The sequence below is a fragment of the Pezoporus flaviventris genome, unplaced genomic scaffold, assembly GCF_033815535.1.
Source record: "Pezoporus flaviventris isolate CSIRO_AGI_PZ_B2104156 unplaced genomic scaffold, CSIRO_AGI_Pfla_v1 ptg000037l, whole genome shotgun sequence".
In the NCBI taxonomy this organism is placed as follows: Eukaryota; Metazoa; Chordata; class Aves; order Psittaciformes; family Psittacidae; genus Pezoporus; species Pezoporus flaviventris.
In genome coordinates this window covers 14,752,677-14,780,575 of record NW_026892585.1, presented here as the reverse complement: position 1 = coordinate 14,780,575, position 27,899 = coordinate 14,752,677, and the positions used below count along the sequence as shown (strand labels likewise).

At 42.4% G+C, this 27,899-nt stretch overlaps 1 protein-coding gene across 5 annotated transcripts; it reads left to right on the top strand.

Annotated features, from left to right (window-relative positions):
* The first annotated feature begins 15 nt into the window (after positions 1-15).
* GSDME (gasdermin E) lies at positions 16-27,430 on the top strand. 5 transcript variants are annotated; one of them, XM_061464806.1, is made up of 12 exons: positions 16-116; positions 1,800-1,913; positions 3,798-3,907; positions 4,355-4,585; positions 5,707-5,899; positions 15,178-15,349; positions 16,286-16,406; positions 20,673-20,861; positions 22,762-22,889; positions 23,002-23,188; positions 24,721-24,794; positions 25,749-27,430. In XM_061464806.1, the coding sequence occupies exons 4-12, from the start codon at positions 4,375-4,377 to the stop codon at positions 25,977-25,979; spliced, it is 1,506 nt and encodes a 501-aa protein (XP_061320790.1). In that variant the 5' UTR covers positions 16-116; positions 1,800-1,913; positions 3,798-3,907; positions 4,355-4,374; the 3' UTR covers positions 25,980-27,430. The 5 variants fall into 5 exon arrangements, with proteins under 5 accessions (XP_061320790.1, XP_061320786.1, XP_061320789.1 ...); XM_061464802.1 differs by having other exon boundaries at positions 3,788-3,907; XM_061464804.1 differs by having other exon boundaries at positions 102-120; positions 3,788-3,907.
* Positions 27,431-27,899: the final 469 nt, after the last annotated feature.

Here is a 27,899-nt window from a genome sequence, read left to right as displayed (position 1 = left end):
CGCACCTCGCGTCGCCTCGGGGCGCGGCGCGGTTAGCCTCGGTCGGACTGGGCACGCCCCGCGGGAGGAGCTCGCCGCATCCTCGGGGCCCGGCGGCGGGGATCGCCGGGAGAGCTGTGAGTACGGACCGGGCCCGGCGGTGCGGTGTAGGCCAGCGGGGCTTCGGTCTGCTGTGTGCCCCGGCTGCAACCGAGCAGTTGGGTACTCGGGAGGAGCCGCCGCGGCCGCCTCCCTGCGTGCCGAAGCTCTGCTCTTCTTCCCCGCCAGCTCCTGCGTGCCCTCTGGCAGAACGAGGCGGAACGGCCGCAGTTCTCGCGTGGGGGTTTTGTGTGGGGTTTAAGCATTAAGGGAGTGGTGAGGGGTCCTCACCATAGGACCTGAGCTGCCTCAGCATAGGCCTGGACGAGGTGGTCAGTGCTTTGCTCACAAGGGACAGGGGCAGCTTTGGGCCGAGCCCAAGGTGTGCAGCTCCTGCCACAGGCCTCGCACCTCCACCTCGCAGTAGGCACCCGGGTAAGGCTGCTGCGTCGCCCTTGAGTGCCATGAGCTGCTGTGGGTCTGTGCAGCGTCGAGCGTCTGGAGGCACATGCTGTGAAGCCATCAAGACACAAAAGAGGGCTACCTCCAGCGCTAAAGTGCACTGGATGTGTTCGTAAGGCACCACACGCACTCCAGGACTGAAATTTCTTGTGTGAACGTCCCTGCTACACTTTGTGTATTGGGTTTTGTGGCTGCTTTTTAATTTTAAATCTGTAGAAAGAGGAGGTGAAAATAACCATGAGGTTTTGTAATAAGATACATGTCCTGCTTGTCATCACTTCCATGCTTTAGTTGCCTTTTGGTGTAAACTCTTGAGTTCAGTGGGATTCAAAGGCTGTCACTGTTGCTGCGCAGCAGAGTTAACCCCCAGCAGCTCTTCTGGCACTGTAGCTCCTGCGTGGTCACCTTTGGCTTTCAGGGGCTGTGTATCCTTACTCCTAGGATTGGCAAGGTATGTTTTGGCATTTGGTAGCCTAGTTGTCACCTTCTTCCCAAATTCCCCATGTACAGTACCTGGTGTGCTGGGTAGTGTTACGTTGGGGGGGGAGGGGAGAGCTTTGTTGTATTTTTTTAAAGGTCAGTGTATGTATATACAGAATGTAAGAAATGTCAGGCAACTGTTGAGAACTTGCTTTTGTGCTGGCAAAGGTAGACACTGATTATTCATAAATTGTTTCTTTGGCTCTCATGTCTCACTATATTGAGTTAGGGAGCTCTGATAAAGGAAAGAAAAGGGATATGATTTGTTTATAAGTAGACAATGAAACTGCTGTAAATATCTTCACTTGATCTCATCCCTTTCATTGACTACCCTCCCTGTAGCCCAGGTCCAGGCTAATTTTAAATTCCTTGGTAGCAAGGAAGGTGCTCCTCCTTCCTCTTCTACTTTCATGCCTAGCTGTCAATCTGCAAGAGTGAAATCACTCTGACAGGCTCTTTCTACCAGCTTTGATACCTTCCTTTTAATTTTACCAGGCCAAGCACAGCTCTAGCAAAATTTCCAGAGGAAGAAGCACCAAAGGCAGAGTTTTCTTAATGCTGTGTCCATAACTGCTCCATGTCCGTTCAGTCGGGACTCCTTACATCCTGGTAGCTGTATTAACTCCCTGATGTCAGCTAATGCACATTCAGTTGCCCTGTGACCTTGTGTTGTGAACTAGTGAAACAAGGTGTTTGGGTGCATTTTAGAGTTTGTGTTAAAGGCACTGTATCCAAGGAGACATAAACAGGAATTTGGATAGAATATTCTTGCTTTGCAGGTATGGCTGCACCAGCAATTATGCTTCCTGCAAAGACATTCCCAGTACAGCAAAGTGTGGGAGACACCAACACTATCATTGTGAGGCAGAAGACAGTCCCATCTCTCCTGCCTGGTGAGTCTCAGCAGTCCTCATAAGCACTGTGGTGTTTCCATGGTCTCCTTTTTGCTAATCAGAAGCACAGTGACTGGGAATGAAGACAAAAAAACATCATGAAACAGAGGTTTGTGGAATGGTGCTAATGGTTCTTCTCATGAGATTTAGTGAGTGTGTACCTCACAGGAACTGGTTTTTGCAATCTGTCTTATCATAAACTCAGAAATTGGTGGGCTTTTTTCTTTTCAGAGGCTATGCCTATGTGAATCAGGTATGTAGGAGTGGGATCAGAATGAATGAACCATCATGTAAAGAACAGAAATGTTAGAAGAAGGTTCTGCTAGGGAAGAGCAGCTAATGCAGGCCATGAGAATTTTCTTAATGGTCCCTTCCATTACACATTGGTCATCTGGCTGGTGGTGAAATACCATTTCATGCAAAAGAAGTCCCAGGAAAAAAGAAAACTAGTTTCTGGGTCTACTGGGGGATTGATTTGTTTGTGTGGGTTTTTTTTTCTGCTGCAGTGGAGCTGCATTGCTTATTCTGTTAAAGTGTTCTCACTGAGGTTAGTGCCAGGGAAATTCAGGAGGATTAATTTAAGAATGAAAAAAATCAATCTCAGTTCAGAGTTTAGGAAAAGGTCAGAGAGAAGACTGCTGGGAATTTCTTTTCCACAAGAAAGCCAGTGGGAATATTCTCAGTATATATAGCTGGGCCTGTGCTGCATGTTTGTGGCAGCCACAATTACAGTGGAAGTCCCAGAAGACTCTTCAGTGAAATGTTATTTGGCTTTGACATTGTTGAAATCCTTTCCATGCAGGTGTTGTTGAGAAATATCCTTTACTTGCTTATATAGAAAACTAAGTGTAGGCCACAGGGGTTTCATGAGGAGGTAGTTACCTCAACATGAACTGGTAAATACTGTGTGCAGTGCTACCTGAAATGGGATTTGGGAAAAGCTAATGGAAAGTAAATTTCCATCTGCAAAAAGGCTTTTTTTTTTCTCTGTCCTCCCACTGATACTGCAACATGGAGCCTGTGGACCAACCACTAACAGTCTTTATTCAGTGTTCCATTTTCTCTCAATAATCCTGAAATACCAGGTTTTGCTCAAACTCTGTTCTAATTATTCTGGCTTGTGTTTGTAAATGACAAATCTAACATTTCTGTGAAGCAGGTAATTAACTGCAAATGTGTGGATACCCAGCTGAGACATCTTGTGATCTTAGTTAAACTTTCTAGTCAGTGTCAGGTGGGGGATTCGAAGAAATGCTGCCAACTTTAAAACAAAATATTTAATTATGGAAATATGATTAGCTCAAATAACACAGAGTTGAAATTATAAAAAAAGATCAGATTTTTTCAAAAAAGATAAAAAATTATATTATTAGAATTGTGTGTTTAGCACTTGTGAATAGCGGTTTTTACCATTTCTCCTGCTTGTTTAGCCAGTGTCCCTTATTGAAAAGGTTCCTTGTAGATACAGCAAAGTGCATTGCTTGGGATAAAGAAACCCTTGCACAATAAGAGGTGCAATCATTTCTTAATTCAAGGCATTTAAAAGCTAGAATGAGATAATGTATGTAGCAGTTTAGCAGACACAAATAACAGTTGCAAGTGCCATATGTTCAATTTAGCTGTAGTTATGCTAATGGAAAGCAGAAAATTGGGAAACGCCGAATGTAGAAAGGTTCAGAAAGAACAAAACTAATTGGGACTTTTCAGGAGCAGAGTTCAGAAACAAAACTTAGGTACAAAGATGCCAGCACAAATATTTTTATAGAGAATTGTTATTATCCCACCATGTGTTTACTTGCTGTTAAAAGGATCAAGGTAATTTGTGTGAGTAATACCCCCCAATTATCATATACAGTAAGATAACTTTATGTTAGGTAACAAAAGAAGGATTGTACGGGGAGGCAGAAATCCTCTGCCACTGGCCTGGTGCTCTCCTCATCCCAGCCGGTCTCTGCAGGGTGCTCATTAGCAGATGTGTTTTCTTGGAATTTCAGGTAACCTGTGTAAGTTTTTTTCCTCCCCACCTGATTAATTAATTACATGTGAGTATTTCTTGAAGGAACTTTTCAGGTGTATGATGGAATATTTATGTTCTCACCCATTTGTTTCTTTTTCCTTTGTTGTCTGCATGACCATAAATTTAATGCATTATTATTGTAATGTTTAAGCCTCGCGTTTTGTGTCTGTAGTGCATTATTCTTTGCTTACTCGCTGTTCCTTATTTCAAATTTTAATTCTTTCATCTGTTCCTATGAAGACCTTTTTACTTTGGGATAAGTGGTTTGAACTGTTATGATCCCCAGTTCTAAGTAGAGAAGATGGGGTGAAAATATCAGCTGTTCCTGTATTATTATCTATACTATGAAAAAAATATTAAAGTGATAATATGCATATTTATACCTTCCAGCTGCAGTTACTGAAAAGCAGATGTATTCTTTCAGGCTTCAATTGATTCCCCAAGATGTTTGCAAAAGCAACAAAGAATTTTGTGAGAGAAACTGACAGTGGAGGTGACTTAATCCCTGTCTCCCATTTGAACGCCTCAGACAAGCTGCAACTTATGAGCTTAGTTACGAAGAGAAAGAAGTTCTGGTGCTGGCAGAAGCCTAAGTATCATTTCTTGACAGTCACCCTGAGTGATGTGCTTACTGAAGACAAACCGATCAAACCAGGTAAAGCCATACATGGGCATCAGTACTATTGCAGATAAAAAGAATGCAAAGCCTGATCTTTTTTGTTGGTATTCTCAATCGTGTTACTAGGGGCTCCTTTCAGAGGAATGCTCTGAACTATTCTCCATCCATGGAAATGAGATGACTGAATCTTTTATCACTTGATTAGTCATTTAACTAAACCCAATAATAATAACTGTTAAGAAAAATGGTAATGTTTTGCCTAGATAGACTACTGAAATTATGTGCCAAAGGTTGTAAAGGTGTGCAGTTCCACTGTTTAACAACAGTGCTATCTGTAGGCACAGGAACTAGAATACTGCTGGGGAATTCTAGTCTGTGATGATAGTGTGAAATTATACTGTGCTCCTGATCAAAAAGCACTGGATAAACAGCGTCTTGGTGGTGACAGTAGCCCAGGGAATGTTTGTACAGGCAAGGCCAAGGAAGTTTTATCTGTACTTCCTTTCTTCTTGTACATACTCTTAAAAGCGGTTGACCCTTGTACTTCATTCTTCATCCAGCTGCAGTGGTCCTAACCAGGTTTTAGGATTAACAATCTGGAATTCCATACTTCTAGGTGTGGCACAATTCCACACAAGAAAATAGGTAAGTCCCTAAATTGAGATGTTAATTGTAGCTGGCTTGGAAGATTAGCTGGTGCTGAGTCAGTTATAGGTGCCTAAGATTCAGAGTTGTTTTAAGCCAGTTGGATGCTTCTGTTGGTTTTCAGTGAGCTTTGGACAGCCCTGTAATGACATATATCAAGATAATGGTAAGATACTAACCCTGCTATACAAGCAGGTCTGCTTTGCAGTTTTTCTTTGTAGCTGAAATAAGTTTCAGTCATTCTTTATGATTTTCTGTAGTGTCTGAAGTTAGCATTTCGATCACCTTATGTTTTCCTAAAATGTCAAAATATAAAAAGTAGCAGAGTGAAGATGAGGAAAATGTAGAGGAAGCAGGAGTTGCAGAGCTGTAAATTTCATTATTTACCTGCTCAGTAAAGTTTGCCTTCACTAACTTGTCATATTTTCTGTAAGTTGCTGTTTTTCCAATCAATTCGGGACTATTTCAGTATTTCTCTTCACAAGCAGAAATCACTTTTATTGCTTTCCTAGTAATCGTGGAGTCTGACTTTGCAAAATATATGGGGAAGTTTGAAGATTCTGTTCAAGGAAGCATTGAAACTTCATTTGGAAAGATCAGCCTGGGAGCTGGAGGAAGGGGCTATGTGGAAAACCAGTCCTCATTTGGAAACCTAAGGAAGCAGGAGATTGACTTGCAGCAGCTTATGAAAGACGTCAAGGATAGGTATGTTTTTAATATAGGTGCTGTAATGACTGGGAAGTATTACTGAGCTGAAAAAGCTTGGGCTAGCTGTGATCACCAAACAATTGATTCTGCAGTGTTGCCATAGCTTGAGAATTATTTTTAATGTAACCTCTCATTTTTAGGTGATAAATCATACATACAAAAATGAACATTTCCAGATTTGGAAAGCTTCGTGGTCAGAACTTTCCCTTTCTTTTTAAAAACATCTCTCTGCAATTTCGTCTTGTGTATTTGCATGAATTGCCTTGTGGAACAAAAGCCAAATCCTCACTTTGTTGGGGGACTGTACTGAGGTAACAATCTAGGAAAAAAATGGATTGTTTTTTCTATGTTAGTGGGGAAAATGCTATGGAAACTGAATTCAGTACTACTTATGTTGTTGTAGCAGGTTTTATAATTGTGTATGTGTGTGTGAGCCACGGTGCTAGAAAATTGGATTATTTGAAGTTGAGGGAATAGCAAAGGTCATGCAATAGCAAAGGTCAAATAGCCAGCATGGTCCACACATGTTCTACTAGTTGAACAAAATGTAGTTTATAGATCTACATAAGAATTAGAATGAAGAACCAGCCACTGTAGGAGAATATCAAGTTCAAGACCATCTACACAACCTGAAGGTGCACAAGTTCAACGTGCAGAAGACCTGATGAGGTGTGTCTGTGGGTCCTGGTGAATGTAGTTGCTAAGCCATTATCCGTAATATCTGAGAAGTTACGGCAGTCTGGTGAAGCTCCTACTGACTGGCAATGGTTTTGAACTGAAAGAGAGATTTAGATTAGAAGTTAAGAAGAAATTCTTTGCTGTGAGGGTGGTGAGGCTGTGGCACAGGGTGCCCAGAGAAGCTGTGGCTGCCCCATCCCTGGCAGTGTTCAAGGCCAGGTTGGACAGGACTTCGAGCAACCCGATTAGTGGAAGGTGTCCCTGCCCATGGCAGGGGGCTGGAACTGGATGAGTTTCGAGGTCTCTTCCAACCCAAACCATTCTATGATTCTGTGATCTATTGCTCATTGTTATACAGTAGTACAGCTACAGTAGTAGCTGAGGGGAACTATAATCTTAAATTTACAAGACATGCAACACTTTCTCTCTGACTCTGAAATCATATTTATTTAATCCTGCAATAAGACAGTCATGGACCAAAGCCTACTTGGCAATCAGATGACAAGTCAGGGATCTACTCTGTATTGCAGGTCTTGGCTTGTGGGAGATGAGAGTGGTTTGTTTGTTACAGCATTGTACCTTACATCTGTAGCAGGTGCTGTAATGCATTTTAATAGCCTTTGCTGATGCTTTGAAGATAAAGTTGATAGGTTTTTGTTATCAGTGCAGAAGTTGTTAGGAGCATTGTAAATTTGCTTTAGATACACTGATGTTCTAGAAATAATCAATTTTCACAGGAACAAGTGGCTGCTGTTCTTTGTATTGTGAGCATTCACAAGTCAACAGACTTATTCTAATAAGGCACCCTGCTATCTCTGCACTAAATGCTTTATTAAAAGCAGAAAATATTGGGCTGAATGTGCATACCAGGTGTGTAAAATTAGTATGTATCTAGTACCAGAAGAATAGTGTCAGGATTTAGGTAGAGTCCTATAAAAGAACAAATCAGAATAACTTTGATTTAGATCAGTAAGCTTTTATTTAGCTTCCTGCACTGAGTTACCTTTCTGTTCAAACAAATAATCCTCCCATAGCAAATCAGATTTACTTCATCACATTTTGGGGTTATAATCCTGCATGTAACTACATACTTAGAAATAGAGTGTCTTTTTGCATATGTGTAAAATCAGTAGCCCTGCACCGATCTGAACGTAACGGTAGATGAGGTTAATCTGTGTGCCTCCTAGCTGCAAGGAGCTAGTTCTTAGTTCATAGAAAGATGCTCATAGCTTATTAAAGCTTATTATGCAAAGTGTATAATTGATACCCAGTCAGTTTGGCTTCTGCCAGGTCACTGGAAATGATGAGGATAGCAGAATGTAAATTTCTTTTCTTCAGCATAATGCCGGAGCTCACTGGAAATTGTGTTAATGCCTTGCAAATGAAATCCCAGATACTCATTCATAAATATTCTGTGATTTATGGTGGATTCTGTCCAAACTTCTGGTTTTTGTATTGTTTATGGAGCTTTGTGTGGCATACAGGAATTCAGCATTCTGGAGTGCTGGTGCCTACAAATTAGTGATTTTTGGATGCAAGGCATCCAAAGATAGATGTTTGCCCATCAGTACTTGTGAGAGGAGAGTCAAGTAGGTATTTTTGTTGTCATCGATTGACAAACATTCCTTATGCTTGTTTGATCAGTTACTGTTCTGTTGATTATTCCTACACATGTAGCTTAATTAAGTTGCATTTCAAATGTTATTCTTGTATTAGGCTGTTTGAATGGAAGTTGCAGATAAATAGCAGAAAATTCTAAACCAATGCAGCTGTGCCTTCTAAACTAAGTCATGTGAGTGTTCAAGGTAGCAAGCTGGAAGTCCTCAGTGGCAGCAAATCTTGCTCCTGTCACTTCTTAGGTGAACCTTCTGAAGGAGAGTCCTACTGATCTTTTAATTAGATTCCAATGCCGCATTGCCTCCTGTTCTGAAAAGGAATAACAGCTGAAGGGTGCAGGATGAAATCCTGCCTGGTTTGCAGAAGCAATGACATTGTAAATGCAGAACACACTTGTTAAAATAATACACAATTTTAAAAATCAAGTTAAATGGTACTTCTAGCTATATAAACTCAGCATATTTTATTTTACATTATTTTTCATACTACAGTGTGGTTGCTAAATTACAGAGTACTGTAATGTACTGATTTCAGGTCAGAGTTGTGTGCCTTTAACTTGGTGAGATTGCTCTCGATTTAAGAGTATATTCCATCTTCTTTTTTAAGGCTTTCATTATTCCCTGCCATAAAATTCTCATAGAGAAGCTGATAAAGTACGGGCTGGATGAGAAAACAGCTGGATTGAAAACTGGCTGAATGGCTGGGCCCAGAGCATGTCGAGCAGTACTACAGTCTAGGTGGAGGCCAGTGACTAATGGTGTACTCCAGGAGACAATACTGGGTCCAGTCCTGTCTTCATTAGTCATCTGGGTGATGGGATTGATGAGTGTACCCTCAGCAAGTTTGCTGGTGGCAAAAAACTGGGAGTCCTTTGTGGACAGTCCAGTCAGAAATTCTGCATCTGAAAGACCCTCAGTCTCTGCTGTAGAGTTTAGAGCAGGCTCCTGCTCTGTCTTCTGACTGTGAGAACCTGCTCTGTTGCCAGATGTTGTCTGTTTTCTCTTGCCTTCCATGGTGTTTCTGCCTTTCTTCCTACATTTCTTCTTCCAGCCTGCAGCAAATTGCATTTGTGCCTGTCTATTTTCCATTGCTTTCCTCATGGTAGAACTAAAAAGTTGAATAAAGGTGAAGAAAGCCTTTGCATTAGAGGAGAGTGGAAGTGTTCAGTCCAATAACATGTGGAGAGACTGTGGTCAAAACTCAAAGAAATTCTTTTCTGTTCATGTTTGACCTGCAGAGCTTCCCATACAGTAAATCACTGACATCAGGAAGGTTATTTAAGCAGAACAAACAGTAAAAAAAAATAATCTTTTAAATGGTCTATATTTACACAAGCTCATATGCTGTGTGTTGATAATGGGACTTAGCAAGCAAGTATCTCATTGTATTTTATATAGTAACTTTTTATGTAGTAACTTTTGAGTACTTCAGCGCAACTCCTCAAGGTGGGAAGGAGTATGGTGATGTAGTACAGGTCATGCAAGATCTGTGAGGGCTTCTGTACAATAAATGGTGAAAGAGATGATGAGAGTGATGATTGTAGAACAGATATAAAAGCTCTGAAAGGTGACCTGTGAAATAAAAAATATGCCATGCAGTTTGTGTGCCTGCATGCATGTATTCTCAGGGATTTAACTGAGCCACCTCTTGTTATTCAGATATGTTCTTGATATTCAGGGTGTAATGCTGGCAAATGAGTTCAGCTCTTGCAACAATGCACTCAGAGATGCAGTGGCTGTTACCCTGCAATACTTTAAGCCCTGCTCAGATTGTCAAACTTTAACCCTGTTGCATTTTGCTCTTGATGACTGTTTTCAGTGATAATTTAGGTAAGCTGGGTATTTGTTTACCTCATGTTGTCTCTAGTTTGAGTTGCTGAGAAGAGCAGAATGTTTTACCTTCCACAGGCTGTGCTGCAGTATAACTTACGATGTGCCCAAACACAATCCTGGAGTCCAAGGGGTTTTATGATAGAAAGTTCAGTGCCAGAAGACTAGAGGAGAGTGTTTAAGTGTGCTGTCCTAAAATAAAAGATATCTGTAGCTGTGCTAGGGGTATGTGTTTTAAAACTCTGAATCTGGTACTCACTAAACCTAGTGGGAAGAGGAGAGCATTTCTGTTGGCTTTACAGTTAAATATATCCCACTGAAGTAATTTGAATCTTGATGCTGAGGCAGTGGCTGTGTCTCTGACACACAGTGCAGCTGGGTAGAGGACTCCAAAGTTACCTGTGATACATAGTGCCTGTGGGAGTGCTACATCAGGGACAGAAGCAGGTAGCTCTGTCCCTTGTTTTAGTGTCTCTGAGTAGCCTCCAGTGCTGTGGCAGCTTATGCAGCATTGCCTCAGAAATCTCTGCAGCAGGCCTGTTTACCTGTCTGTGTCTTCTGACTCCTTCACTCTGCCACTCTGCTGTTAGTTCTGCATCTGAATCTCAAAGTCAGGGGCATGAGGGGGTTTGAGCCAGTCCTACCAAGGACATAATAATCTTAGAATAAGCTAGGTAGGAAAAGACCTTTGGGATCGTCAAGTCCAACCATTACCTCAGGGCTGGCAAGTCCACCACTTAATCATATCACTGAGGTTTTTATCTAGGCAGTTTTTGAACACTTCCAGGGATAGTGATTTCACCACCTCCCTGGGCAGCCTGTTCCAATACCTGGCTACCCTTTCACTGGAGACATTTTACCTAATATCCAGTCTGAACCTCCCCTGGCGCAGCTTGAGGCCATTTCCTGTTGTCCTACCATTTGTTACGTGGGAGAAGAGACCAGCCACCTTCTCTCTCCCCTCTCCTTTCATGTAGTTGTAGAGAGCAATAAGGTCCCCCCCTGAGCCTTCTCTTTTCCAGACTAAACACCTCAGTTCCCTGATGTAAGAAAAAGTCTCTTGAATTATTTTGGTACTTCATTTTGATAGATTGAAATCATATTCTATACGCTTCTTATATTAATGCTCCATCAAACCCAGCAAATCTCAATTTAATCTGCATTTTTCAACTTTTGATTATTTTGTTTCTTTTGCTGGAACTTTCAGGAATATCTGGTGAGTTTGTCTTCCTTTAAAGCAGGCAAAAAATATATGAAAGCAAATGACAAATTGCTTTTGTGCTTCTTCATTGCATTTCTTATCCTGTGGTTTCTTAGGTCAAATGTTAAAATTGCAAGTTCTTACTGCATTAGTTTGTATTTTCAAGATGCTTAGCACACCTCTTCAGAATCATAAGTAATTACTGTGAAGTGTATGATAGGCTTGATGGTCTGTTACGGTGATAACTAATAGCTCTGGGTTGTCAGACACTTTTAAGAGCAGCGGTGTTTGTGATTGCTTGACATTTCTTACTTTTTGCTTAATCCAAAGATGCATTGCCTTCCAAGCATAAAGCATGGCTCAGCACCAAAAGAGAAAGCATCATATTAATAAGCTCAGGAATGTTTGGGGGGGGGGGAGGTTCTGGTGGCTGTTGCATCGCTTCAGAGGTATTTTCTTTCCCTTGGTTAAACAATCAACTTTAACGTTTCCAGACAGTTCATTCCAACTGATTGAACTTTCATATAAGCATTAAGTCTCCAAAGATCAAAAATTGCCTCAGGATATTTTTAATTTAATAAAGACCCAGGCTGACTTCAGACTTATGCAGACTGCATAAATCCAAACCTCTAGAATCTAATAAATCTAAAACTTTTTAATTAAATATGAAGATATCTCTATTTTAGAGCAGTTGATGTCATTTAGAGCAGTTGATGTCATCTACCTGGACTTGTGCAAAGCGTTCGACACTGTCCCACACAACATCCTTGTCTCTAAATTGGAGAGACATCAATTTGATGGATGGACCACTTGGTGGGTAAAGAACTGGCTGGATGGCTGCACACAAAGTTGTGGTCAATGGCTCAATGTCCAGCTGGAGACCAGTAACGAGTGGTGTCCCTCAGGGATCGGTGTTGGGACCGGTCTTGTTCAACATCTTTGTCAGTGACATGGACAGTGGGATTGAGTGCGCCCTCAGCAAGTTTGCCGATGACACCAAGCTGTATGGTTCTGGAATGCCATCCAGAGGGACCTTGACACGCTTGTAAGGTGGGCTGATGCCAACCTCATGAAGTTTAACCATGCCAAGTGCAAGGTCCTACACCTGGGTCGGAGCAATGCCAGGCACAGCTACAGGTTGGGCAAAGAAAAGATTCAGAGCAGCCCTGCAGAGAAGGACTTGGGGGCGTTGGTTGATGAGAAAATGAACACGGGCCGGCAGTGTGCGCTTGCAGCCCAGAAAGCCAACCGTGTCCTGGGCTGCATCAAAAGGAGCGTGACCAGCAGGTCAAAGGAGGTGATCCTGCCCCTCTACTCTGCTCTTGTGAGACCTCACCTGGAGTATTGTGTGCAGTTCTGGTGTCCTCAACATAAAAAGGACATGGAACTGTTGGAACAAGTCCAGAGGAGGGCCACGAGGATGATCAGGGGACTGGAGCACCTCCCATATGAAGATAGGCTGAGAAAGTTGGAGCTGTTCAGCCTGGAGAAGAGAAGGCTGCGTGGAGACCTCACAGCAGCCTTCCAGTATCTGAAGGGGGCCTATAGGGATGCTGGAGAGGGACTCTTCATTAGGGACTGTAGTGGTAGGACAAGGGGTAACGGGTTAAAACTTAAAACAGGGGAAGTTTAGGCTGGATGTAAGAAGGAAATTCTTTCCTGTTAGGGTGGTGAGGCACTGGAATAGGTTGCCCAGGGAAGTTGTGAATGCTCCATCCCTGGCGGTGTTCAAGGCCAGGTTGGACGAGGCCTTGGGTGATATGATTTAGCGTAAGGTGTCCCTGCCCATGGCAGGGGGGTTGGAACTAGATGATCTTCAGGTCCTTTCCAACCCTAATTATTCTCTGATTCTGTGATTTAAACAAGGCCGAGTCAGACATGGCTTCATCACTTTTTTGGTTAATTGCCCTTTAGTTCCATGAATAAATGCCATTTACAGTAATAGGGAGGTGAAAAGGCTGAATAACTTGAGCCAGGGGTAGCAATCTTTCAATCTTTCAACTGTCTTGCTCAAATTACCTGTTTGTAGAAAATCTGACATCTCATCTGAGGACCTCCACTGGGTATTTTGTAGAAGTATACTGTAAGTGACACATTTTAGTCAGTTAGATACAGTTAAGAAGTTGCTTTGACTGTTACCAGAGAGCCTTTTAACACCCAGAAGCCAAGGTAGTGAATTTTGTCATTTTTGCTTAGAAAATAATCCTTTCTCATTGTTTCTGGGAGTTCACTTTCTCAAATGGAGCAGAAGAACCTTACTTAGGAAGATCCCCTGCAGCATCTAAACGCACACGGAATTATGATGTGTGGTAGGGTTGACATGTTAAGTTGGAGGCAAGAGCTAGAAAGTTGAGGTCCCTCCAAGAGTTAATTTTTCTTTTGACTGTGACAGTCCCAGTCATTAACTGCAAATTGTGATGTTACACTGGGGAATAACACAGAAGTTTATAGCAGGTGGGTTTGGGGTTTCTTTTTCCAGTCATCTTTTCCAGTTACAAAATCCATGAAATCTCTTCTGGTTTCTCGTCCAGCTCTCTGAAGTACTTGGTCAGTGCTGATCCCACTCAGCCAGCTCAGGGTCTAAGTCAACATTGAAACAGATCCGTGGCAAGGTGTGAGCGTTGGCACTGAGGTAATTAGTCTCTTAGTGTGCTGTTCATCCCTCAAGGGGGAATTCTGGCGACTTGGAATTTGGTGGCAGCGTGTCAGGACACTCCTTTGCCTGTGCAAGGGCCTTTAGATGCCAAACCAGCAGTTCCTCGTGGTGGGCACCCCAAGCTGTCCTAGTCCAGGTGAGTCTGGACATCAGCTCTTGGACGTGAAGGAGCCCATGTCACCTCCCCTGCTGAGGAGCACTTGATGGCACACCTGTGACAGGTAGAAGGATGTACAAAGACAGGGGTGATGGGACTGACTGGTGACAAGGACATAAATGAGACTGAGTTTGGCCACATGGCTGGGAAGTGGTAATAATAAACTGTGAGAAGGAGGGGCGATGAAGGCTGGGAGCCATGAGCAGCTGGTGTCATCTGAGGATAAAAGAAGAGAAATTACACGAGGTGGGGCTGGTGAGCTGGCTGTGACACAAAGCTGAGATGAATGAGGGGTGAGGAATGGGACTCAGCCTGGTCAGGTAAGAGAGGGAAAACCGAGAACTATTGTAAAGGAAAATAGGGCTTGATTACAAAAACTAATTGGACTGGGAGATTGCTTGCTCTTTATCTCCCAACTTCAAGTAGCTTGACTGCAACTTCGTTCTTTCTAAGCAGAGCTTTGTGGTGTGTGGGTAATACTATTATATTGTGTGCTTATGTATTACACTATTGTAAGTATTTTCATTATGTGTGTGCATGCATAATGAATCCAGTAGTGTGCTAGGCTGCAGGGAGTTCATAATACAGACCATGGGCACAGGTCTTTTGTTTGTGTTCCCCAGTAGCCTTTTTTGGTAGAAATAATTCTTTGGAGTAAAGACTGCAGGGTGGGAGCCATTGACTTACTGATGCTGTTTGTGCTAACGTGAGACTGAAGGGAATGGTTAGCCAGCATACCCTGCCATGACATTGTTAATGTCAGTGTGAGTTCACTATACCAGAGGATTCAGTCCAGTGTTTATGAGCCTGGCTGGTTGTTTTCATAGCACACAGGAAGCTTAAACTTACCAGACTTACTGTAGTTCTCCCTTTCTTTTTTTGCTTAAAAAGTAGCCAGGCAGCTGCCATTTTTGCTCAGAGTGAGGAATCAAGAATTCAGTACATGTGTTAGGACTTCCTGAGGAATACAGATATCTACCGCTACCGAATAACAAAGGAGGACATAACTGATTTTGAGGAGGCTGCTCATACAGCAACCATTGTTATTTTTACAATAAAAGCTTCTTCAAGCAATTAAGCAAATGTTTTGTTCTCAGTTCAGTATTTATGTTGTTAATGGCATCTTTTCATTTTCAGAACAATAAATCTAAACAGTAGTTTACTGCAACAAGTAATGGAAAGGAAACGTGAAGTGCTGTGCATCTTGAGAGAAAAGATAATAACAACTCAGAAGTGTACAATAACTGAACACATCCAGACAGAAGAAAAAATCAGTGGTGTGGTAGGATGCAGCACAAAAATAGTAAAGGTAAGATTCTGCCAGGAACAGAACATTTGCTGGTTATCTGAGATGAAATTATGCTTTCTCCAAATAGACTCCAGAGTATTTTTCATGCTTCCATAATATCTTGAACTCAGTGCACTGCTTATTTGTGATACTTCAGAAAAGTAACGTTTTCCCATTGCAGTGGCAAAAGATGAGCCTGGAATGTGGTTTCCGTCAATACCGTCAAATTGTGATTCAGTTTCTATGTAGATTCCTGCCTAGAGCAGAACATGAACCAAACATACAACAGTTCAGTGAAAGCTGAAGAGTAAAAAGCAGTGCTGAAGCAAATTTATTTGCTAACCCAAGTAATCATTCATCAAAAATGTTTGCTGTGTCTACTGAGTTTTAATATTTATAGAGAAGCTATTCATTTTTGATATGGAAACAGAGATTAACTGGATTATAAGGGTATCTGAAAAATTGCCTATGAACTGAAAAGGAATTACCAAAATCAAAACATATGCTCATTCGTAGTAAGTTTAAGTTGCAGATTAATCACTTCTGTATACAGGGTGTCTCTAGTAGCAGAGATCTGGGAGCTGCAGTTCAACAACCCTCTGTGCAAGTGCCATCTTCCTGGTACCAGCCTCCAGTGGGGCAAAAGGGGTGCCAGGATAAAAGAGGGCAGGGTGGGATACTGAAGTCCATTTTCTAGTGACAGTGTGGCAAAAACTGCACCTGGAACTCAACTTTGTAATAGGAGAGGGTAGCTAAGAGTTTGAGAGCTGCTCTTGGCATTGTGCTTTCGCTGCTCATTTAGTTCCTTTCACAGATGTCAAATCTAACATGTGCTTTAGTTAGACATCATGGAGAGTGGCACACATTCTTTCCCTGTATTTTTTTTCCCTTTATTAATTCTGTGTTTAAGCTACATAATAACTGGCAAGATAAACAGTGAATAAATTTGTCCTCTAGGTTTCAGTGAGTGAAAGTGGAAGTATGATGAAAGATTCTAGTGTGATCCTTGAAATTCCTCCTGCAACCACTATTGCCTACGGTGTAATTGAACTGTTTATAAAGCACAGTGGCCAGTTTGGTAAGTATAAAGCTCATTTTCTAGGTACACAGTTCAACAGAGCTGTCTGTTGGGCAATGATTTCTACATTTCCCTGTGCCTGAAGGTGATGATGTTGTGTGGCCTCCATTGCCTTGACAGATATTTGTGCTGTGAAATGCTGCTTTCTAAGTTAGCAATGCCTTTTCACCTGTTTGAATAAATCATAAACTTGGAATAACTTAGGTTTCAGGGGACCACAGGAGGTCACCATCTAGCTCAAGCCCCAGCTCAAGGCGGAGCCAACTTCTGAAGTGTGATCTAAGTTCAGAGTTAGATCAGATCTCGTATCCTTGTCTATTCAAGTTTTGATTATCTCTAGAGACAGAGATTCCACCACCCCTCTGGGCAGCCTGTTCTCATGTTTGACACCATCATAGCAAACTTTTTCCCCCACTTAATACTGATGAGACTTTCTCTTGCTTTAATTTGTGTCTGTTGCCTTTTGTCCTATCATCGTGCAGCAGTCTGTCCTCTTTTCATGCTTCCATCGGGTAGTAGTAGATAGCAGTAAGGTTCTCCCTTAGCAGTATTTTCTCCAGGCTGGACAAATCCTGTCTGTCAGCCTCTTTTCACACATGATGGTCTCCAGCACCTTGGTAGCTGTTTGCTGCATTGCTCCAGTATGTTAATGTCTTGTACTGGGGAGTCAAAAACTGAATGCTACACTCTGAATGCAGTCTCCCAAATTGAAACATCACTGTCATCGATCCTCTGGCTATGCTCTTGCCAGCACAGCCCAGTATGCAGCAAACTTCAATAGCTACAAGGGCACACTGCTCAACCTCTTGAATTTGCTGTCCATGTCTTCTTCTGCAGTTCTGCTTCTAGCTACCTGGCCCTCAGCCCATGCTGTTGCCTTCCCCTGTTGGCAGGGAGAGTGAACTGAATATAAATCAATGGTCAGCCAGGAATGTTGAGACGACAGTCATGCTAAGAAAAGAATTATTCATAAACTGTAGGACTGGAATTTAATCTTTTCTATTTTACACTTTCATATATATTCATATATATTCTCAGAATGGTTACAGAAATGTCCTTGTCGTGTTTTCTGATCACACTTCACTTATTTCAGTAAGTAATGGAATTTACTTACTTACTTATTTCAGTAAGTAATTCTCAGGTGTCAAGTCAAAACAATGTTAAAGTTGGCTTTAGGGGGAGTAGTAACTCTGCTTTGTAGAATCGCTTGGGGTTTTCTTTCTTGTCTGTCCTCAGTTAAACTCCCTGACCTAAAGAAGGTTTCAGGGGATGTTATGCAAGAAGGAAGGAAATCAGATGGACTGTGTAAAGATGGAAGTTGAAAAGGACTGATGTGGAGAGAAACAAGAGATATGTTGAAGAAATACTTGAATTGCAGTTGAAATTTCAATCCAGGAGGCACTTTATTTGCATAAGGAATGTAGAAGGTACTCTCCATCATTCTCCTTCAACTGACTTCTGATATTAAGGAGTCTGTAGGTTCCAGAATATAAGTAAATACCATGTAACCTGTAAAAAAATTCTCTGAAATGTGGAATTGCTCAAACATAGACTGAGCACAGAGACAGAGCAGAGGGCATTGACTTCATGGTCATAATAAGAGTGTAATTCAGAGTAATCAGGTGCAATTAAGGCTATCTGTGTGTAGCTGATAACCTGTTTATGTCATTCCTAGGTAGAAATCTAGAATCCTTCTTTTTCCTTTTTCATGTTTAATGTATGTCTTTTAAGCTTCAAAACCAGCCCAGCATTGTTTTATGTCAAGCAACCTATGGCTTTTAAAGATTAAAAAAGATTTAATGTGCTGTCTTCTCTTGCCTGGGCATCATTGAGAACTTGGAGGAACTAACAACGAAATTAGGGATTTTAAGTACGGTGGGGCTAAACTTTCAACTTCTTAATGTCTGAGCAGTGATCAGCATCTGTTTATGGACATAAAAATAGCCTTTGAAGTTGAATCCAGAGACTAATGTAGTCCTTTCACATGAGACTGAAAGTGACCAGTTGCACGTCGTAGCATAATGTGATTCTCTTCTCAGATAATTACAGAATAAGGTGTATTAAGGTGTTTTTCTGCTTCCTTTCCTTTGCCACTGACAGCATGTGGGTTATCCTTTAAGAAAAAGTGGTATATAAAAATTTAAGGCTAATGTGAGTGGACATTTTTCTAAAGACATGAAAAAGAAATAAAAAGAGGTCTAATCCTTTTCTGACCCCTTTATGGTAATTTTTTCCTGTAATCATTCTGTTTGATTTCTACAGCTAATTTTCCACTACATGTAAAAGTCGTTCCTGTTACAGGCTTTGCAGTTTTGTGTCTCTAAAGTCTTCCTAGAAGTCCTTTTTTTCTTGCTTTACAAAACAGAAGGTACAGCGGTACCCCCTGATTTGCTTTGTTCTGTTCATTGCTATAAATGCGACTTGCTTCCTCTTAAATGACTACAAATTAAACAGTCCTAATCTTTTCAGCTTCTCCAAGCAAAGGAGTCTCTTTGCCTTTGATTGTTTTCATTGATCATCTCTGGTTTTCATCCATTTTTGTTAATGTTTCTGAATAACTAACAAGATCTAACTGTGCTGCTGGAGGTTGGTCATCAAGGGGAATAATAGAATTCAAGAGAGAAGACATCACAGTAGTGTGTATATTTTTTTTTTTGTCTGCTTATTTTCCATTCTCTTTTTTCTAAGAGTATGACAAAATTAATGAGCTAGAAAATTAATTAACAGCCCTACTAGTACAAAACATTCACATTTTCTTCTGAATTGAGTCCTATCAGAGATTTAACAGGGTCTGTATCTTCTAAAACTTTTCATGATGCTGTGTATTGATTTCCCTTACTAGCATCAATCTGCCTTAGGAGGGCAGGTAGTTTATTAGCACTATCTCCTCCCTTCAGGGGTCGTGTGAAAGCCTTGTTATTATCAATGGAAGTAACATGAGTTTGTTCACCATACAGTGCCTTAGCTGCTGTCTGGGGTCTCATTGCTTTGGGAAGTTGTTTAAGTTGTGTTAATTGCTTTCTGCTCCTCTAGCTCACTCTTCTCTGTGAATGGTTATGCAGACTAAAGGCCTCTGTCATCTTTCTTTCTCTGTGGTGGAGATTTTTTTTGTGTACTCTCCCTTTGAAAAGCTTTTGCCGATGGAGTGCTCTCCATGCTTTCTCTTCTGCTTTGAATGTCCTTAATTTGGTGAGACAGACTCTTGCAACTGCAGGAAGGTTATATTTAGGTTTTGTGCCTGCTACGTGTGAGCACTGTGTTTGATTAGTTACTTTTTTCCCTCACCAGCGCTGTCAGGTGTTACTCTAAAATTGTTTCTCTTGTTAACCTCTCTGCAATTTCCTCAGACCTGCTACAGAGGAACAGGGGAACAGTTACAGGTCTTGCATTTGAGATGATAAAAGGTGATCAAAATATGTGTAGGGCTTTGGTTGTATTCTGCGTCTTTGTGGCACAATGTTGAACACATGAGCACAGAACTCAATATTCCAGATTTCTCAGCATAACTTTCACAAAGGCTTCCTGTGTACCTGAGTTGTCCCTTGGCCTCATCAGGTTGGCATTGGGGTGGAAGGAAATGGGGAGTCCTGTTTGGGTCAGGTAGGCCAGGATGACATGAAGACAAGGCAGGAAGGGTAATCCAGCCGGGTGAAGCTCCTGCAAAGCAACAGTATATTTCAGAGTGAACGTGCCTGGGGGAAGTCTTTTAAAATCTCCGTAAAGCCCCCTATTTTCCACTCATCTGGAGAATTTGAGGGTGGACCTGTAGCTTGGCTGAGAAAGGGGAATCTGTAAGCCTCATGACCAGAAGCAGCTCTGTGAGGGACTCTCAGAGTTCATATAAAACTCAGAAAGTGCTTTCACATCTCCATCATGAGTGGCCCCTTTAGCCAGCATTACAGCACATCTCTTACTTGGCAGAAACATGAATACCTGAATCCCTTGTATGCAACATTCAGGTTTACAGTGTCAGTGAGAAGTTTTCATGTTACTTGCTGTCTGCAGTACCTTAATTCCCATGAGCTGGAGTCACATTTTGGAGCTGCATCACAAGATCTGTCTGTGCACACTATACCAAACATCGGGCCTGCAGTAATGCTCAGTAATTCACGTTCATAGCAGCCACTGGCATTTTTTCCATCTAGAAGAGATGAGCCATGGAGAAATCATGTACAGGAACACTAGATAATGCAAGCTAGCACCTCACTCGGGAATTACTTATGCATTTTATTAATTTTATTGTTTCAATTGAATTTCTAATTACAGAATTCTGTCTGCTGGATGAACAGCAAGGAGGTTTTGAAAAAGAAAGCACAGAAGGGTCAACTTGTCCCCATTCAGCGCTATTCAGAGATGCTTTGTTTCTCTATCAGCCAGATGCTGTTGATAATGAGATGTACTCTGGGGCAAAAAACCTCATTCCCAGTGATGCTTCTTTAAGTGTCTTGAAACAAGGTATTACCAGAAATGCTTTACGTTATTATATCACAGTGAGTTAAGCGACATGATAGGAGGAAATAATCTGGTACAATAGTGGGTAAGAAATTGTGTTAGTTCGTTTTAATAGCCCTTATCGAGAACTCTTAAGGGAATACACTGAAAGAATGGAAGAATTTACTGCTGCAGTAGGTATATGCAGTGGACTGTTCCCTAGGAACATCCTGAATCCCTTTGTCATAAATATGATCTTACCAAATCAGGTGTTAATGGCAGTTCTCGTACATTCCAGATGAACTCTGTAAGATCAGTGATGATTTATGATTTCATTCAGAAAGGGCCACTGAAAATACTCCATCATTTGGAAAATGCTCTCAGTTAAAGGTTATTTTAAGTCTCAAAAATCACAAAGGCATCTCCCCCCTTCACTTTGCCTCATTGTTTTCTGAGATGCTTTATAGAGATCTTTGGTATGAACTACAGCTGATGAAATGAAAATGTGATTTAAATGGCAATTGGCAAACTGGTATAATGGGACAGGCACAACTTGTTTATTGTAGGCATGAGGGAGGAAGGGGCAAGTTTGTCACCAGAGGACTGACAAAAGGGGAAACAAATCAAGGCCTCAGCACACTTTACTGTTCTTCAGTTCTTGGCAGAGTTCTTACAGCTGGTTTTAACGACAAACATCACTTCTGTTATCTCTGCATTTCACCCTTCGGCTGTTTAGTGGACCAGCTGTGACCAAAATAGGTATTTGTTGTCCTGAAATAAACTCTCTCATTCTCTCATGGAGAATGGAAAGGAATAACTGTGTCTGCATGTGTATATAAAAAACAGTTATCTGTGAAAGAATGCACTGTTTGGTTTGGTTTAGCTTTGACATATGCTTGCACCTTTCCTGCTTACAAGGCTTGGAGATTTCTTTTCATTCATTAACCTGAGCTGTCTCCTGGAAAAAAAAAACTAAAAATATTGTTTCTACTCAAGATATTTAAAGTAGGTTTCCTCTTCTGCTCTTTGTATGTACGATTGCATCAGGTCCAGCAAATATCTGCCTGAGGCTGGGTTGGTTTTTCCAGTAAAGTAATTTTTGGATACAAAAGGCATCTTTAAAGAGTGCGTGTTTCTTGACCGGAGTGGCACGAAGGGAGGTTTCTTTGAAACAAGGTTAACAATGCCTGTGTGTCCATGTTTTTAGAATGCAGAAAAACACATCCCAGCCTTCCAGTGGGCATTATGCACTTGAAAACTTACTTTTTTCAGCAAAGCGGTAATTTGATGTCACAGAACATTTTGTTTCAGTGTCATAGTTGAGCTGTGGGGAAAGAAGTGAATTCTTTTGTGCTGCTGTTGTATCTATTGTCATGGATTCAGTATTGCAATCAACAAGAGATTTTTGTCCTGATTTTTGTAATAATGACAGGGTCAGGAGTGAAGAGTTGTAATTCTTTGATGTACCTGATGAAATACAAGGACAGTAACAACTGAGGATTGCAATAGGAACTTTTAGTTCTGTGGGTGAACTTGTACCTTTGACTTTTAAATTCATATTAACCCACAGATTTAAGAAGTGAAGAGCAGAAGTTTTCATTCTGCCTTATAAATAGACTTTACTGGAGACGAACTTTCAAGTGAAAAACTTAATATATGGTTAGTTCAGTTAACATTAAGATACTGAATTCTAAAATCTTGATCCTTTGTAGCTGTTCCTCTTTCTTGATGCTTCCTTGGCTTGGTTGGGAAATAGAATTGGCTGTGTTCCAGCCTTGCCTTATAACTTGTGCTGATGGAAATCAGGATGTCAGGATGTGGTGATAAATGAGCTTATGAAACACACAGCAGAAATGCTAACTGTTTTCACTGGCACTTGTGCAGAAGTACTTAGTTTTACTTTTTTACTTCTTTCTTGGGAAAGATCTGTCACGGCTGAAGGCTCAGTTCCAGCCCTTTGTGAAGCTGCCAGAAGACAAGCGAAGAGCTTTATATAAAACCCTTTGTGAGCTCTTGCTCTGTGAAGAAATGGTGACTGCCCTGGAGGACGTGGTAAGACAAAGAAGCTTCCACTTGTTCCCTAAAAGCAGTTTCCGAATAGAGCTGGCATTCTCCTTTGCTGGAACTTTTCCCTCTAGAAGTTTACTTACTCTTTTGCTTCCAGGTAGATGATATCTGCATGGGAGACAAGCCAGACCTGAAGGAGTTAATACCTGCACAACAACGAGACCTCCTGGACTTGTTAGAGCTCATAGGGTGCAGGTTGCAGAAGGAGCTGTTGTTGCAGAAGTGCCAGCCTCAGGATGAAGAACTCTTCTCAGCTGCTCACCTTCTCATCAGTGCTGTCTCTGGTATGTTGTGAATGAAGAGAAGGGACATTTTTTAATCATAGTTTCCTTTTAGAAGCTCCCTCTGTGTTAAAGCATTTATGGCTTCTTTCGAACAGCTGATGAGCTGAGTGGCTGTCATTTGTTCCCTTTGCTTTTTATGAGTTTGGTGTACCATGCTTAGCATTCTCGGCTGGCACTTAAATTCAGCCCTCAATCATTGACAGATTTTGCTTGTAAAATACACATTCCTCCAGGATGGCTTAACTCTGTTTTCCTCTGAGTGCGGGCACTTCCAGTTTGGCAGCTAATTCCTGTTCCTACAGCGTACGGAGCTGTTCCCACCTAAATGCTGAGAAACACAAATCGGGAGTTGTCTTCTGTGTCACAGCGTATATTGGTGAGGTGCAAACTGTATTTAGCAGAAGTGCATTTAACGTGAGACACTGCAATTAGAGGGTTGTTTTGCAGCTCCTGGAACAGGAGATTAAACACAAATGTCAAACAAATGCCATCCTCACAAGCTCATTGGCACCACAGTGTTAATTAAAAGCTACCTGCAAAGTCCAGGACAGACTTTCCTGGCTTTTTCTCCTCTCTCTCATATATAAAGAATTTCCTGACATTAAGATAACGAAGGGAAGTCCAGTGTGGTATTAGTTAGACGTGGTAGTGTGCAGCAAAATGTCAGTGTGCATCCATTTATGCACTGAACCCGGGTAGAAAAGCTTAACTCATTTGTGGAGACAGAAAAGAAATAGAAAACAGAAACCTGCTGATGTGGTAACGCTTGTCAGATGCTATTAACAGAAGGGGGCAGTTAATTGAGCGTGTTGCATTATCACCTGGCTTTGGACATAATGTCTGATGCTGAAGTCCAGGCATTGTTAATGTGGCTGGATCAAGAACCAAAGCTAGTTTATGCCTGTTGCTTCTAGTAGGATTTACAGCCTCTGAGTTGAAGGGCACCGCAGGGATCATTTAGTCTGTCGCCCTGCCCCAGCACAGTGTCAGCTGTGTAATTCCTTCTCAGATGTGTTTTTGCTGAAGTCAGCATCTCGTACAGGTTTTGAGAGCAGAGGTTCTTGTTTTATTCAAGGCCTAAATAATTCATCCAGCCTGCAGGCTCAGAGTGAACACTGGGAGATGCTTATGGATGAGACAAGAATGATGGGGAGGAAATCCCCTTTCCTACAAGCTGCCCTTTCTCAAGGGCAGAGATAGTCAGTGTGGGCTTGTACCTACCCATCCCCCATCCCCCATCCCATGTTATTCCGCAGTCTCAGAAGCTGGCAGGAAAGGGCTGGATCAGCTTTTTCCAAGCATCCAGCAGAGCAGTTATGACAACTGTCCTCAGCACTGAATCGCTTTGCTCTCCAGCATCCATTTCACAAGGTGCTGTATGTGCAGATGGGCCCCAAAAACACAACTCACCTGTCTTTGCTCAGCAGGAAAACTCCATCTCGGAGCTCAGTGTTAAGAAAACCCTTTCCAGCAGCCAGCCTGGTGCAGTGTTCGCTGGAGACAGTCCTCCTCTTGTATTGTTTCCTCCACAGAGCTGCCTGGTTGTACTCTTGTCCTGCTGCGTGCCTGCTGTGATCTTCAGGTGGTTCCAGCGTTGTGTTGTTTGGTGAGTAATCAAATTGTGACTCTGTGGGCCCCAGCAGCAGTAATGACTCTGTCCTCTGCCTTTATCATGTTTGTAGCCCAATAAAGAAGATGTTAAGCTCCAGTGCAGATTTCGGCTGTAAGCATTGCTTTGGCAAGGCCAGTCTGACAGTGGCAAGCGATGCAGGTTTTTTTACTGCAGATGGAATCCCAAACCTCTGAAACATTTCTGTATTTGGGAGATTTCATGGGCTGTGAGCAAAAGAAAATTGTAACTTAAGCTCAGCTTTCAATATACTAATAGTCTCACTAGCCTGCTTTAAAGTCTTGGTGACAGTAATCACCTGCCCTTGGAAATCAGTTTTCCTTCCGTAGCACCAGTGCTTGGCCATGGCAAATTCTGACGTTCCTAAATTCTGAGGCCATTCATTGCAACTGCTGAAAGAACAGCACAGGGGTTTTCTTTAGGCTTTTTAAGCTCACTAACAAAAATAATAGTAAACACCAGTAAATATGCAAGTGCAGGAGTGCTGCTGTTTGCTCAGAGCGAGAGCTCAGTGTGATCTTCAGTGATGGTGGGGGGGGGGGGGAAATGTTTGCGTCTTTAAGGAAATCAAGGCCAGGTTGGACAGGGCTTGGGGCAACCTGGTCCAGTGGAAGGTGTCCCTGCCCATGGCAAGTGTTTGGAACTGCATGAGCTTTAAGGTCCCTTCCAGACCATTCTGTGATTTCTGGGACTTGCAGTGAGGTTGAACTGTAGAAATGGCACTGTAGAAGAGATGTTTCTCCTTAAAGGGTGCCATAGAGCTTTGGTTCCGGATGAGTACATTGTACTTGTCAAGGCTAACACTAAAGGGAATCTTGCCCTTTTCCTGCTGCCTTGTAAGCTCTCCGGTGAGCTGTGTAATGGCAGGAGCGGCCCTGCTTGGAAAACGTTTTTGACATCTCTGTGTTTTGCTCTCTCTCATAAACACAGCCAAACATCGCTGCAGCTGATGGCACTGTGGTGCTGAGCAGTCCTTTGGTGGCGACTCTCACGGACAGAGGAAGATTTGATGTGGTGCAAAGGCTGTTTACTTCATCAAACATTCGTTTGGAAATGACAGAGTCTTCTGTGAAAGCTGTAACTATGAAAGAACCTAGATTCTTCCCACTGGTTCTTTATGTTGCATTGTATGGGTTTTCTGCTTTAGGTGGGAATATGTAGGAGTTTCGCTGCATTATTGCTCCAGCCTGTTCTTCTGTAGCTCTGCAGTGTAGTGTTGGTGTGTTTGAGCTAGGAGTAGAGCCACTGGGTTGAGTGCATAGGACAATCTGGGCAGGGGTTATGGTGGCCAGGCTGGGCTCTGCAGGCCCGGGGTGAGCACTCTGCACTGCCTCAGGCGCGCTGCTGCTGCTCCGCAGCTTCACTGAGACCTGTGGCTGCAGTGGGAAATGCAGAAATAAGGGGTGGAGGATCAGAAAAGACAAGCCTGGAACAGGAATTGAATGTAGCTGTTCTGGTCGAGTCACATCTGTGGGGCTTTAGAACCTGATTGTTTGCGTTTATATGCATGGGAGAAGACTGTGCGGTACAAACTGCTTTGTGTAAGCAAGCAAACCAGCAGGCTGTGGAAGGCTGGGGTCTGCAATGCAGCAGCTGCTTTGCTCACTTAGGACTTGATGTAGGGAATGCCTTTACTCCGGAGCAAGCAGAGTGGAGGGCTCTCAAAGAGGTACTTGATTAAGGTTTCGGTAATTCGGTGTAGTTTGGCTTTACGGATGTGAATTGCACTGCAGGAAATAAACCTTTTTCCAAAAGGAAGAGCACTTTGGGGCTTTGTGCCTCTGTTCAGCATTTTGGTTTTCCAGGAAGTTTTTACTCACCTCAGCAAGTTTCTGCTGTTTAAGTTGTGTCCTGAACGTTCTCTTTGAGGCACCGCGGTGCCTTTCAGTGTGCGCAAATGCCACAGAAATGATCATTTTACCCGTGTGACGTTTTAAGTGCAGATGTTTTGATTGTTTGACTAAAAGCAAAGTGTTGGTACAGCCGCCCAGGGCTGTTGGGCTTGGAGCTCTTTTGCCCTTTTTTCATTGTAATTTTTTTGTAATGATGTGGATGGGACAAATGCAGTCGAGACCACTGTAAATATGGGCTTGGGAAGGTGATGTTCCAGGTAAGTGGAATGTCAGTGCTTCCAGGCAAGACTGAGACAGCTGACAGACAAGCAGGCAGCTGTGCGTGCGTGGAGGTGACCAGTAACCAACCCCTGCAGCTGAGCTGGAGGCTTAAGTCCTGCCGTCAGCTTTCTGCTCGATTCCCGCATGCTCTGGAGCAGATTGTCTAAGCCTGACCCGTCAGTTCAGCTTTCCCTGGGGAAGTGACTTTGCAAAAAAGCCCTACAGTCCCTTTCCATACCCTGAGAGTGCCTGATCCCTGGCATGCTGGGCTGCTGCACGTCCTGTGTCTCATCTGGTCAGTGGAGCTGATGGTGTTGCCCAAACCTTGCACTGGTGTCTCTATCTGGAAGCAGCTTTCAGGAGCATGGAAGCACATTACTCTGCTTCCAGGAGGATGTGTTTGTGTGAATGTCTTTTGCTAATCACTGTTCAAAAGTTGCCTCTGTAACTAATTTATCAACATATTATGTCAAAACAATAGAATAACTTACAACCTCATGCACGTAATTTTGTTGTTCTTTTGGGGATTTCAGTCATGCCTTTGGCCTTGAATGGAGGTGGCAGATGCATCTGCGGGCATCCACGTAGTGCTTTGATCTTCCTTAAAGAGCTTGATGTCCACTGTACAACATAACTGCTTTCAGGGTGTGCATGCTGTGGTGTGTGGGTAACAGAGGGGACTTGTGTGAAGATAAAAAAAGAAACCCAAACCCAAACACTAGGTATTCTATAGAAACTTCATTGAAAGAGGTTGTGTTTGTTTCCTGCTGCTTTGCTTTCAGATGCAGATTAGTCTCTTGCTTCAGCTAAATCCATGGAACAGGTTGAGGCTGAGGGGTACAAAGGTTGCTGACAAAGCAGAGGTGAGAGGGGCTGGTGTTGGTTCTGGGGCTGGGGAGTCCTCACAGCTGCAGCCAAGGAGGCTGCTGTGGTCTGTCACAGGGTAGTAGAGCTGCTGCAGCCCTCA